Here is a 13,110-nt window from a genome sequence, read left to right as displayed (position 1 = left end):
AATTTCTAGAACAGAAAACAGGGGGAATAAAACAAACTGCAGACATTTTTTACTTGGATTTGGCAGCAAAAAGTTAAGCAGCCCTTAATAAAACTGATGGGTTTTTTTGTACCAGAAATACAGCAGCACGCACCAGACATGATGCCTCATCAGGAATAATATCTGTGTTAAGTCGACGTGCGAGCTGCCTCTCCCACCTCTGACTGTGGTGTAATTCAGGGCATCACACCTCAATAAGGCAGGAGAATGCGCCTCAGGGGTGACCCTCCTGCTTAAATCAACACAATGAGTGTAATGAGATAAACTGCACACATACACACACATACACACATCAGGTGGAGATCCTTGCAGCATAGTAAGTGGGTTCCATTCATCTGCATGGGCCTGATGTAGAAGTTGCCCTGACACCCACACGTTTAGCAGCATGTGTCTGCAGCTTTGTGCGTTTCGCAGGGTCACTTACAATACCAGCATGATTCAGAGCTGCTGCCATGAAACATAGACTGTTTGACAACGTAGGTTGACAGGCATCCCATAGATATATATCTATATATATGTGTGTGTGTGTTTATTTACAGGAAGTGTCACAGATGGATGGGCAACAAACATGATTTGGGCTTAAATTGTGTGCATCTTGCCTGTGTCTGAGAGCATTTTACTGTAATTAGTCATCCACAGTGAGTGGGCAGGACTGGTGCCTTCCTCTCATCATCACATAGAGCAACCCACGCCCTCCGGGCCATCACTGAATTAATGATGAGTGCCAGTGACAGTGGGCGCCCTTACAACGCCTTTATTAATGAACTGCTCTGTGCAACACATGTTCCTTCCAATCAGAACTCTACCGTGACACGATCGACCCATTCAAATTCACCGCATGCCACTGTAACCCGAGCGCACGCGCGCAGGGATCCATCAGTTTCCAGCGCGCGCTGGAGGGAAAAGTGCATCGTTTTCGACTGACAGGGCAACTTTCACACATCGTTGACCAGCAGGTTGTGTGCGCATTTTTTCCCAAAGAAGCCTATATATATGCATGATTCATCAGCCAGGTGGGACCGACGCGCGCCGTGGATTCACGCCTGGATTCGAGTTCCAAAAGTACTGCACGGAAATCTGCACAAAAAAGAAAAAGAAAAACGACTGGAGCGCCTGTACTCACTCAGCCCCGGTGCGTTACAGGAGCATCCCGGGCTCTCACGGCCGGCTCTTCGGATGAGTTCTCCTGGGACAGCGCGCCTTGATCCTCCCTATCATTCTCCTAACGCTCTAGCCTCCTCACAGCCTGTCCTCGCTCCCCTTCTGCAGCATCACACGAGGGGAAAAAACACGCGTGCATGCCAAAATGAGTGCTTGCGTCGGGGGTCGCAGTGGTCTCGGGCTGCAGGGCAGAAGTGACAGCAGAGAGATGCTATTCGAAGGGTGGATGCTGACGCGCAAACCGAGGGGCTCGACTCCTGCCTCCTTCCTGTGGCTCCATCAGCTCTCGGTTGGGCATGTGACCCAAAACGCTTTCAAGGTAGAGCGCTTTCACTTCCGGTCAATTTTCAAAATAAAGTATGTTTTAGTCTCAGCTCGTGGTTGGTCCTGAAACTAGGACAAGCATTTTAACTGTAGAAAGACAATTAAATCATCAAGAGAATTTTACAGGTTTATATTTAAATTCACATTATGAAATTTGCATTCTGTCTGTGCAGAAATGAAATGCTCTCAAACCTTTATTTCCTTTTCATTTTAAAAAATTCTATTAGGGTAAAAACATACTTATGTCAGTGTTTTTAAATTATCAGATGTTTCCCGATTTCACAAACAGCACAAAAATACTTCCTTTTTAGTGTTCCTGCATTCATAAGAGTAAAACAGCATGCAAAAATAAATTTTGTCTGCAATAGTATTTTAAATATGTATTGAGCTATAAACCTGCACAATACAAACTCCATCATTCAAAATAATTGAACTTGGGTTGTTTTTAACACAAATCTGAGGTTAAAAAGATTTTCTGGGTTATTTTAACACACACAAAACTCAGAACAAAACATAAATTGGGTTCAAATGAAACCACTTTAACCCAGAAAATGAGTATAGCTCTGAAAAGTAACCCAGAGACAAATCCCAAAATAAATGATCCAAGAATTGGGTTGAGAAAATTGTGTGGCATCAAAAACTTCTTCCTGGCTCCACTTCAGTCATGTTTCACAAACTGTCTTTGTTTTGAAGGAGGTGTCTCACATTTCCTGCCTTCACATTTATTTCAATTGACGCTTTGGCAACGACAACCTTTATTCAAAGCCAATCTGAGAACTAGCACCACCCAGTGGTCGCCCTTGGAATGACATCTGTTCAATTTATGGTTCCTCCCATTATTTTCTGAAGTATTCCCCTCACAAATAATAGACTTGCTTATCTTGTGATTTTTTTGTTTTGTTTTTATTCCTCTCCGAATCTGCAGTTCTATCTATAGTGTATCAGACTAGACCGAACAGATGAAAGTCTTCTCAAAGGCTCGTGTACAGCTTTAAAGTTTTATGAGCTGGAGCCTAAATAAAGAACGCCTTCATGTGCTTTTCAGACAGTCACGGATTCTTATTATTTGTAACTTTGTGAGAAATGAATCACAGACTGGGCAAAACGAAGCTCATTTTGATCATTTTTTTTTCTTCAAAATACTGTATCATTTTTGTTTCCTATGAATTTCTAATTACACTTCATTCTTGTTCCTTGATTTGTTTAATTTAAAAAAGCAGTGCAGCAGTAACATATCTACAAGAAAGCAGTCAAGTTTCTCTGAAACCAACAATGCACACTCTAGTTTTCAGTCATGCCTCGGGTTTATTAAGAGCTTGATGACCTGCAAACTGAAAAGCTTTTCTGGTGGATATATCTGCGAGGTTTAGAGCCAGAATGTGCAGGGGGAAAAAACAGAATTATTGTTGAGCACAAGAAAGGACAGTCTGGGACCCTTTAAAAAAAAGAAGAAAAAAAGAGAAAAGGCTTTATCCTTTACAGGTTTTCTTCTTTTTCAATTGTTCCCCACCATGAGCCCAACTCTTGTGTGCTCTACATTGTAGAAGCCCTCAGAGCTGCACACCACTGGCCGTCCTGTCACTTCAAATTAGTGTCTTTTGTGCAGAACAGCAGTCCGTGATGGCTGGGCTTGTTTTGAAAGAAGTAGTGGACACACACACACAAACACACACACCCACCCACACACACAACTACACACACACACCCGCACACACTGAGAGAGCAAATAAAGAGGTGTCTGGCAGGATGGACAAAATGAGAACATACACTAAAATCTCCATCAAGGCTTCTATAATAACTAGAACAGTGACCTTATTTCTCCATTGGCTCATTCCTGCCCCCCCCCCCCCCCCCCCCACACACACACATACATGCACACTTTTTTTGACATGCGCTCATAAGAAATGCAGCTGTGAATGAGTGGGCTTCAAGCATGGAGAGCAGAATGTCCCCACTGGCTTCCCTTTGTACCTTTAGCTGTGGTGTGTCACTATTGAACACTAGAAACTCAGAAGTCCCCTGCATGCATTTACCATTCAGATGCTATAAGGATGGTCTTGTCCTGTCCATATTTAAGCTTGACTCAAAACACACATTTTATAAGGGCTGGCTTTCATAAACGTGACCCACATCTTTTTTTTCTAACTGAGGACAAATGTTTCAAAGACCTTAAGACAGATAAATCAGTCTGTTTATCATTTAGAAGTCTAGAAGTAGTTACCATTTACTATTAACCCTGACAAATTTGCCCTCCACCTACTGTGTACTTTAAGAATATCAGTCTCTACATGGAGAAAAATTAATATACGCCCTCTAAAATCTTTCAGAAACAAAAACTCTTATTGGCATTTTTTTCTCATGCGGGTTGATGCATAAAACATTTTGTTATTGAATGTTTTTTCTGAATTATTTGATTTCGTCATTACTTTTTGAAAACCCCCAAATTTAAATAAAAAAATATGTATACAACTATATGCAGCAACATCCAGAAATAGCCCGCAGTTATTTTGGGGGGTGAGGGCGGAGCTCTTTCTGGGTCAGCTGGATGCAGGTGGGCAGGGCGGAGGAAGAGGAGCGGAACTTTAAAAGAGGAGAAGAACAGGGGAGCGAGTGATGAAAGGAGAAGTGAAAGGTTCCCCCCATTCAGGCAACCGCGGCTTTAAACATTTACCACGCTGTGGATGAGGGAGGAGTGAGGCGCATCGGTGCGCTGCCAGGGAAAAAGGCAAAAGAGTGGAGGGAGCCTGAGAGATGGTCTTGTGTGCCAAAATACTCGTTTTGCTTATGTCATTTTAAAAAATGCAGGGTTTTTTTTTCATATAGAAAAAATATTAAGTTAAAGGTGAATCGCGTGACTGTGTGAATTTTAATAAGTGTACTGTAATATTTCTGAATTCTCATGGGATGAGGTCATTTTAAAATTATACCCGGTAAGGCCACTAGATGGCAACAAACACCTTTCTTTTCATTTTTGATTTGCATTATTGTTTTTACCCCCACTGAATTTGTCATTTTTGTGAATATTTATTTGTGTATTGATTCAGATTTTTAGTGTTTACAGTCTCCATAATGTGTCTAATGCTTTTGTTGACATCTGAACTTTTAAAATGTCTAATTTCTCTTAGTGGAGATTATTTTCTGACCTTTTTTTTATTTGAAATGCAAAAATGCAATTTGAATATTAATGTTTGGTAATTAAAGGTGTTTTGAAACTCAAAACATTTAATTATTTTATAATTAAAAGTAAAAAAAAAATGTTGTGCAAACAGAAATTTTAAAAATAGCACTCCTAATAAAGTATTAGTCATAGTCCTTTTTGTAAATATTTAATTTGTGGGTTGATTCTAAGTTTAGCAATGCTCTTAATGCTTTTTTGACACCTGGGCTATTAAAATGTGTTATGTTCTGTCAATGGAAATTATTATGTGAATTTTGTTTCAGTTGTTGTCTCTAATATTATTTTTGTTTTGTCGTCTTTGTTTGTATGTATTTTTTATTTTCTTTTTTCCAATCAATATTTTTTTTGAACAAATTGTTTTTAAACTCTTTTTCTTGATAAAAAAAAAAGTAAAATAGGTTACAAAAAGAAGCTTAAAAAATAGTCCTCTCAACAGTCCTGGTAAAGTAAAGCTCATTTTCAAAACAGATACATATCCAAAAAGTAAAAAGGCAAATCAAATAAAAATGATTGCCATTATAGAAAACCATAATTTTTTGACCATCTGTGACTAAAAAAACAACAATAACAAAACATTTTACTTATGTAAAAGCTGGTCCAGCATGTAAAAACGGAACTGTCAGTCACAGGCATTTTAATTTATGCGCATTTTTTCCACTGAGCGCTTCAAGCCGTCATCTCCTCTCCGGTTGAATAACCCTTCGTCACCAGCCGGAGCCCCTCCACTCCACCCTCCCTCTTCCTCCTCCTCCTCCTTTTACGCACCGGCTTGCACCCATCCTCCCAGCCAGTCACCTCAAGTGCAACCGGTCGGAGCGGAGGTAAACAAATCCATCCGGAGAGGAGCGGCTGTGAAAGAGGACATCAATAAGGAGGAAGAGAGGAGAATGGGAAGAAGCCGGTGTTTGGGTCTGGACTGAGTCACAGGGAGAGCTCCTCAGACTCCATTCAAGTCTTCCGGAGTCCCTGCCTTTCCAGCGTTGACACAATGGGCTGCTGCAGCGGACGCTGCACCCTCATCTTCATTTGCACTTTACAGTTGGTGAGTAGATTCTCTGTTGCGGTTTTTATCATTAACCAAAGAAAAGAACTCAGAGAGAAACTTCACACAAAAAAGGAATGGAAATTAAACTACTGTATGAACACACCAAGAAAGCTGCCCATATCAGATTTTACTGTAAAAGTAGAATTCCCAAAGTCCTCCTAACACCATTTTCCTTCATTTTTCCTGTAAATCCTAATTCCGCTTTGGAAAAGTTCTCTATGGGAGCAGAAAATGTATTGTATTGAATCTGAAGAACTGAACTCCCGTCACAAGCAGACAGGAGTAACTGGTGGATGAAGATGCAAGTGCAGCTCTTTGTGTCCTGCACTGATAAATAACAACCGCCACAACACACATTAATGCAGTTATTGTTGTTTCCCTTTATTAAAAACCTATTACACATGATCGAAAGCATTCATTTGTCGCATTAGGAATAAATTATCAAGCAAAGGCAGAATCCGGTTGTAACTTTCAGATGTTTTCATTCTTTACCAACAGATCCACCATAGTTTTTTCATGTGTTTTTGTAGTGTTTGAGGGTCACGTCAGTGGAGTGTGCATTGTGACATTTCACAGATGATGGTGCTTCTGCTTGTCCTTTCCACTATCACTGAGTGGGCTTTACTTGTCAGACTCCTACCATGTTATTTATGACGGCATTAAAGGTGAGCTCACTCATCCTCAGTGGCCCTTCAAGAAAATGTCATGTTTAAGAAGTTAAGACAGACTCGAACACAGTCGAGCTGGAAACATTGTATTTGAAGGGATTGTTCACCTAAACCAAAAAGGAAACAGTTTAAATAAAGGAGATTGTTTAACGAATTGTTTTTAAATGAATTAATCTTTTAGATTTTTAAATAGATTTTGTTTAATTTTACATAGTGAGTCATTAGTTTTAGTTTTCTATATAAAAACTGCATTTTCTGGTCATGTTATACTGTTATCATAGTTTCTATACATTTGCTTCTTACTATTTCAGTTCTCATGAGTAAAGACAGAAAACCAACATAGTAGCCATGCGGAAATACACATTTACATAGAAATTCAAATTTTTTAACTCAACTTTATTGCACATTATGGCATTTTACAAGAATGTACTTTTAGGTATGCAATAAAAAACACAACTGCAAATATCAAATACACATCTGTAACATACAGAGGAAAAGGATTGAAATAGAAATAAGCCAGGGGGTTAAACTCTACGAAGAAATACTGAATCTATCACATACAGACAATGTTCTGATTGCTTTTTGCTTCTCTGAATTTCGAATACTGTTGATATACTGATTTAATTCAGAAAGGAATACAGTGAAACAGGGTTTTCTACCAGAAAATTTACATTTATGAACATGGAATTTGGCCAAAATGAGTAAAAGATTTAAAAGTAAACAAGAGTCCTTTTGCATATTTTTTATATTAGACCCAACAAGATATCTTTCCAAAATAAGACAAAACAAGAATCAATTTTATCATTAATAAAAACACACATCTTCTGCCAAAACACCGTAACTTTGGGACAATACCAAAAAAGATGGATAACTGTTTCAGGGGAATTACAACCAAAACTACAAAGTGTCTCAATGTTTAATTTAAATCTGTTCTGAACAAACATTTTAGCTGGATAAATTCTATGGATAATCTTAAAAGAAACTTCTTTAACCTTATTAGTGATTAAAAATGTATTGGGTGTTTGCCAAACCTCTTTCCATGCAATATCTTCAACAAACATGTTCCAATAAGACATGCTACGAGGTAGTGAAACAATGTTTGTTTGAAATAATGTTCTTTTTGCTTTGTTGTTTTTCCTGGGATAACCGGTCAGACATATTTTCCCCACAGGAGTATTTATGGGAGAGAGTAGAAAAGGCTCCTCATTGTGAACTCTGTGTTGGAACTTAAACAGCATGCAGACACCAGAGGGAATAGCTCCAAACACTCTAGCATATTCCAAAGGGGCAGAGAAATTCAAATGATTGATTTGTCATATAAAGTACTTCCTAATCTTTTTTTAGAAACTTTATTGACAATGGTACATACATATAAATGGTTTAATGCTTTTGTTTTGCCTTGTGTCATGGGGTAGACAAAATATATCATTTTAATAGCAGCTCTTACTGAAATCATTTTACTGCTGAAAGGCTGAACTGCATCATGGTTTGTCTTGTAGAACAATGAGGATTTGGATCAACAAATCTGTGCCTAGCATGCACAGATAGTCCTGTTTGCATTTTCAGTGATCTTTGTTCTACTACAAGTGTTGCCACTGTATTAATCCGTAAAAAATTCTTGTTAACCAGCCGCTGATTGGTTAATCATGCGGATCAAACAAAAAGTTCATCAGCAGCTACATTAGTGAGCCCAAACAGAAGAACGCAGGATCAGCTGAGTGACAGCAGGCTTACTGATACGAGCAGGTCATTTATCCAACTTCTTGTCTTTGATCTTTCATTTTCATTTGACACATTTGGGATCATTAAACATAAAACCCCTTGCTACAGCAATTTATTACTATAACATTTAAAGGGGTAGTAGGATGCCACACAGTGTTTTCTGTGTTACCACTATTTAAGAGCTCCGTGAACCATGAGGAGATTTACACTTGTTTTTCTTTTACAGGCCTCGGACCTTTTTGTCTCATTAAAGAGACAGAGGTCAAGCATTTGTTCCAAGGTTTATAAAGCTGTCAGCTGCTTGCCTAAAGAAGTCCCTGAAGACTTAGGCAAAGAGCTTCATTTTCTCCCCTGGCACTAATTCTTGATGACCTGACACTTCCTGTCTGCTTCAACACAGGCTTACAAACACACCCACCTCCACACTAATGAGTCTAACCTGCAAAGAGGGGTGGTGCTAAACCCTGTGTGACCTTTTGAAGGGTCATCCGTTTGAATGTGTCCATGTCTTCATAAATATACATGCAGCAGCATCAGGGATACCTGTGCTCTCTCGGTGTAAACCCATGCATCCACAATGAGTCAGGTTATCCCTGCTCTATTAGGGTGAAACTACCGTTAACCAAACAGCACTTCCTCTTTTGATGTAAAAATATCACTCAAAAAACGTTCACTTTGAATGAACATAAAAAAATTATGGAAAGGATTTCCACATGATTAGATTGCGTTACTTGAACAAAAATGAATCATATTGGTCCTACTTAATGTATTTACGTTGGGTCAACTTAATGTATTTAGGTTTAAACTAATTCATTTAAGTTGATCAAATTTAAATACAGCAGTTGCACCCAACTTTGAATTAATATTGTTGCACACTCTAAAAAGAAAAAAGTTGATCCAACTTAATTGAATCACTTCAATTGGTCACACCTAAGCAAATTAAGTTTATTTAACTCAAATTTCTATTTTTTTCTTTAATTTTATTTATACATTTGTAATTGGTACATTTTGCCAAAGTTACAACCAATGGGTCTTTCAGTTTTCACATCAAAGACATGAAATATCCAACAAAGTCCCACATCACAAGACATAAGCTCAAATACCGCGAACTGCGTTAAGTATTGGAACATTAACATTTTACCGCACAAGGGGGTTGGTCATCATCCTCTACCAAACTTTAACTCATGGTGCAAAAAAAAATAAACAAAACAGTTTAAATCACTAGTTAAAACAGAGTAAAACAGCTAGACAATAAAACCCATGGCCAAAAACTCACACTTAGACCCCAATCTGCCCAGATAGACAAAGAAAATGGTATCCCACAATTCCTTGCGATTACTCATGTGTCCAATTTAATGATATCATGTTGGATCAACATGATTGAAATTAGTAACTTTTAAATGGATTAATGGATTTAAATGGACAAACATAAAATTTTCTAGTTGAAATGACAAGTTACTTTTTCGTAAACTTAATTGGCTGGTAATTTCCTTTTTTGAGTGTAGCCACTTCGAATCACTGTGTGCGCTAATTATCCAGAGAGAGGGCTTTGAGAAAACCTCTTCTGGCATCTCAGCCATCCCCAAAATTGAATTGTGGTGTGCCCTCTTCGTCAACAGGCCGAGTGATGGGACAAATCTTTCTGAGACAGAAGACAGCGGATAATGAGCCTCTATTGATTGAATGCCTCAGTTGCTTCCTTCACTTGCAGTCTAACTATTGCAGACAGGAGCTGGATGACTTTCAGATCCAGAGAGTAACAAGCCTTGGCTGTCAGCCCTGTCTGTGTAATGATTTGTTTGCACTCCAAGACACAGGCAAACTCATTTTTACCGCAATAGGTTGAATTGTCAGAAGTCTGTCCTAAAGCTGACCTGGTGCAGAGGTTTTTCCATTGGTTAAATCAAGGGAATCGGTGAATGCGACAAAGAGGATGTCCTTTATGGAGCTGATGGTAATGCAGAATGCTGATAATGCAGCTACAGAGGCAGAGAGAGGGGTCATGGGATGGAGGGGGTGCAGAAAAGCACACACAAACACACACATAGAGGTTCGCATTATCCCTCAGATCAAGGGTAACAAGCTCACAACTGAAAACTGACCCTGAAAACGCACTGCTTTAAGTTGTGCAGGCCGCACGGACAGACAAAACCTTAAACAGACAGGCTTTATTTTTCCTGACCCCCCCCCCCCCCTCCCTCACTGTCAGTCACACCCACTCCTCTCAGTTAGTATAAACTGGGGGATTACAGCCTTCAGGCAGAAACTGCAGCTTGTTGAACTTATAATATGACGAGCCTAGATTCAGAGAAGAAAAAACAACTTGTTTTGGCATGGGTAAAGTTTTCTTTTATAAAAGTGTTTCTTTTTTGCCTCTTTCTCCCTTGTGAAAAAGTCAGTAAAACTAAAACGAGCAAGAATTGACTTAGATATTAACATGTCTGAGAGAACTTGTAACGTTTGTCCCTTTCTCTAGATTTTGTCTCTGCTATTCTTAGATTTAGGTCAGGAAATTACAGGGTATCCCATGTCTACTATATAAGTGTATAAGGTATACTTTTTATGACTAGACATATAAAGTATATGTCATGATTACATGATTATTTTCTCATTGCAAGACTGACATGAAAGGCTAAATGGCCCCTGATTTTAGACTTAAACATAGCTGGAGCTCATAATTTATCTTTGCCATTTTCCTGCTTCAAAGGTTAATTATAAACAGTCTTATTTAATTGCTTAAAATATTGATTTGTAACTTTGATTAGATTATAATATCCCTTTCACAGTCTGTAATGTATTTTACATGATTTTTTCAACTAATTAAAAACATTCCTAATCAGGTTTATTGTAACATAGCTGTAAGTTTGACTTAATCTTTATCTTTAAAGAAAAAGATAAAAAGTACCCAAAGTGTTCGCTTGCATCATTCAGTCTATACATTCCTTCTAATCTCCTAGTGACTGAAGAAATAAAAAGATTTTTGCCTTGTCATGTAATTTATCTCCTTCATGTGATAGAGGCTTTAGTCAGATTATCCCCACAGTTCCCACTATTAACAAATTCATGGCAGCGTTAATTTCCTTCTGAATATTCATGAGCTCAGAGGTGCTTGATGTACATTAACTCAGCAGTTTTTCTTCAGTTTTTTCTTCAGCACCTGCTTGCATGCTTCATTTGCATTATGTTGTGTGTCCATAGATTTCATGCTAATCACATTTCTGTAATTAAGATGAATTACTGTAGCTGGAAAAAGAGGTGTGGCTGTAAAACTGTGCATAGATCAGGGTTTGGTGGTTGTGGCTACACTTTAAACATCTTGCTCTTTGCCAGAAGATGTAAGATAAGAAATATGTAAATGTTTTTGGTAAGAGCTGCAGAATTCAAATTTGATTTGTCATAAATTTAAATACACACCTGTTTGTTTTTGTCACATATTTGTCGGTGTGTTAGTGCAAAGCTTTTTTGCATGCCGCTTTGAACCTGGATGATAATTATATTTATATTTATTTCCTTGGCGCTGTCTGGCTGATGGAAGAAAAAGGCTTGTAAAGATCACCCCATATTTGGTCACGCTTTAGATTGGGGGGGCTACAAAATACTCAATAAACTGTTAATAAAAACACTGTTAATATATTTATTATTCCCATACAAGCAATTTATGAATAGCTTGTGAATAGGATTAACAAATGCTAATAAATGTCTTTATAAGCAGCTTAATACCACATTACTCATGCTTGTTAATTTCTTATAAGTAGTTTATGAAGGAATATTTTAATGTATTTATAAACAGCTTATTTAAACTTGTAAGTCAGTTGTAAAACATTTACAAATGCTAATTAATGTGCTTATAAGCAGCTTTATAAAACAATATTAGTGCTTGTTAATGTCTTATAAATGGTTTATTAGGGACTCTTACTGTAAAACGTTACCGAAACGAACAAGTTCTAACAAGACCTATTGAAAAAAAAATCTAAATAGGAACAGTTGCCAAATTATCATTACTAATGGTATGTAGGATTGTAAAAAAAAGAAGCGAAAAAAAGAACTTTCCACTTATTCCTTTAAACTTATTATCTTATAATGCTCATCTCACTGAAATCAATCAAATAAACTGGAACAAGGTAGTTACACGTAACAAGTACAGAAAGAAAAAAATGCATTTTCCTCTCTCTTTAACCTCCTAATAAAAATGATGAAGTGCCATATTGTGGATTCTCTCAAAATTTTGATTTAGCAAAAATCCAAACTACAAAAAAGACAAAAATTAACTTTTCTGAATTAAAATTTTTACAGGTAAAAATATGCAATTAAGTCCCCCAGACTTTTTAGATGTTTTAAATAGTGACTCATGCAGTACCGATACTTGGACGTGTGATGAACAGCAGATGATTCTAACTGAATGTGAACATTGGCCACTACAGCTCAGATGATCACAGAAATGAAGGTCTTGACCTTGTCCCCCATTGACTTTAGGTCTTTATTTTTTTCCATTTGGAGGTTAAACAGGTTGAAATAATTAGCTTCAGCACGTGTGAGTGTGCATCTTTGTGTGGTGGAGCTATCAAATGGACCCCTGGTGTTCTCTGCTGATTGTGGCCTTGGCCAAGGCTGCGTTGATTGCCCTGCCCGGCCAGCCCTCTTCCACGGAAGAGCAGATCCTGACAGCTCATGTCTGACCTTAGCGATAACATTTTTTACAAAGACCCATCAAAGGAGGTTGATTATGGCAGAGGTCAAAGTGACTTTTTATTATAAACCTACACGCACATATTCTATTTTTAAAACTCTGGAACTATCATCCCACCTGAGTGCTTAAACATAAGAAGTGCTGTGTTGCACCTGTGTTGCATGTGCTTTCCCTCTGATTTTGCCGTACTTCTCTCTCCAGAACTTGTTTTATTTTTTCTCCATTTGCTCCAACTGCTGGTCAGAACATGTTTGGGTTGTAGATTAATCTCAATAGAGCTCCAGCC

The 13,110-nt window shown here is 38.0% G+C and overlaps 2 protein-coding genes across 6 annotated transcripts in view; one reads left to right on the top strand and one right to left on the bottom strand.

The window, feature by feature from the left end:
* Positions 1 to 1,303, bottom strand: part of LOC105354394 (uncharacterized) — a 45,050-nt gene extending 43,747 nt beyond the window's left edge. For both annotated transcript variants that reach the window (XM_011477215.4, XM_011477216.4), the window contains exon 1: positions 1,163 to 1,303. The gene's annotated coding sequence lies outside the window, so the exon portion shown is untranslated. The remainder of the gene's footprint in view (positions 1 to 1,162) is intronic.
* Positions 1,304 to 1,345: 42 nt separating this feature from the next.
* Positions 1,346 to 13,110, top strand: part of nkain4 (sodium/potassium transporting ATPase interacting 4) — a 51,386-nt gene continuing 39,621 nt past the window's right edge. For 2 of the 4 annotated variants that reach the window (XM_078950548.1, XM_078950547.1), the window contains exon 1: positions 1,346 to 1,519. In XM_078950548.1, coding sequence (XP_078806674.1) covers positions 1,346 to 1,519 — 174 coding nt within the window. Of the gene's footprint in view, positions 1,520 to 5,378; positions 5,745 to 13,110 lie in introns of those variants that run through there. The other 2 variants (XM_023956674.2, XM_023956673.2) reach the window with 2 other exon arrangements.

Source organism: Oryzias latipes, chromosome 7 (genome assembly GCF_053564925.1).
Source record: "Oryzias latipes strain Hd-rR chromosome 7, Olatipes_Hd-rR_3.1".
NCBI lineage: Eukaryota > Metazoa > Chordata > Actinopteri > Beloniformes > Adrianichthyidae > Oryzias > Oryzias latipes.
Note: the sequence above shows the minus strand (reverse complement) of the source record. Positions and strands in the feature narration are given on the sequence as shown.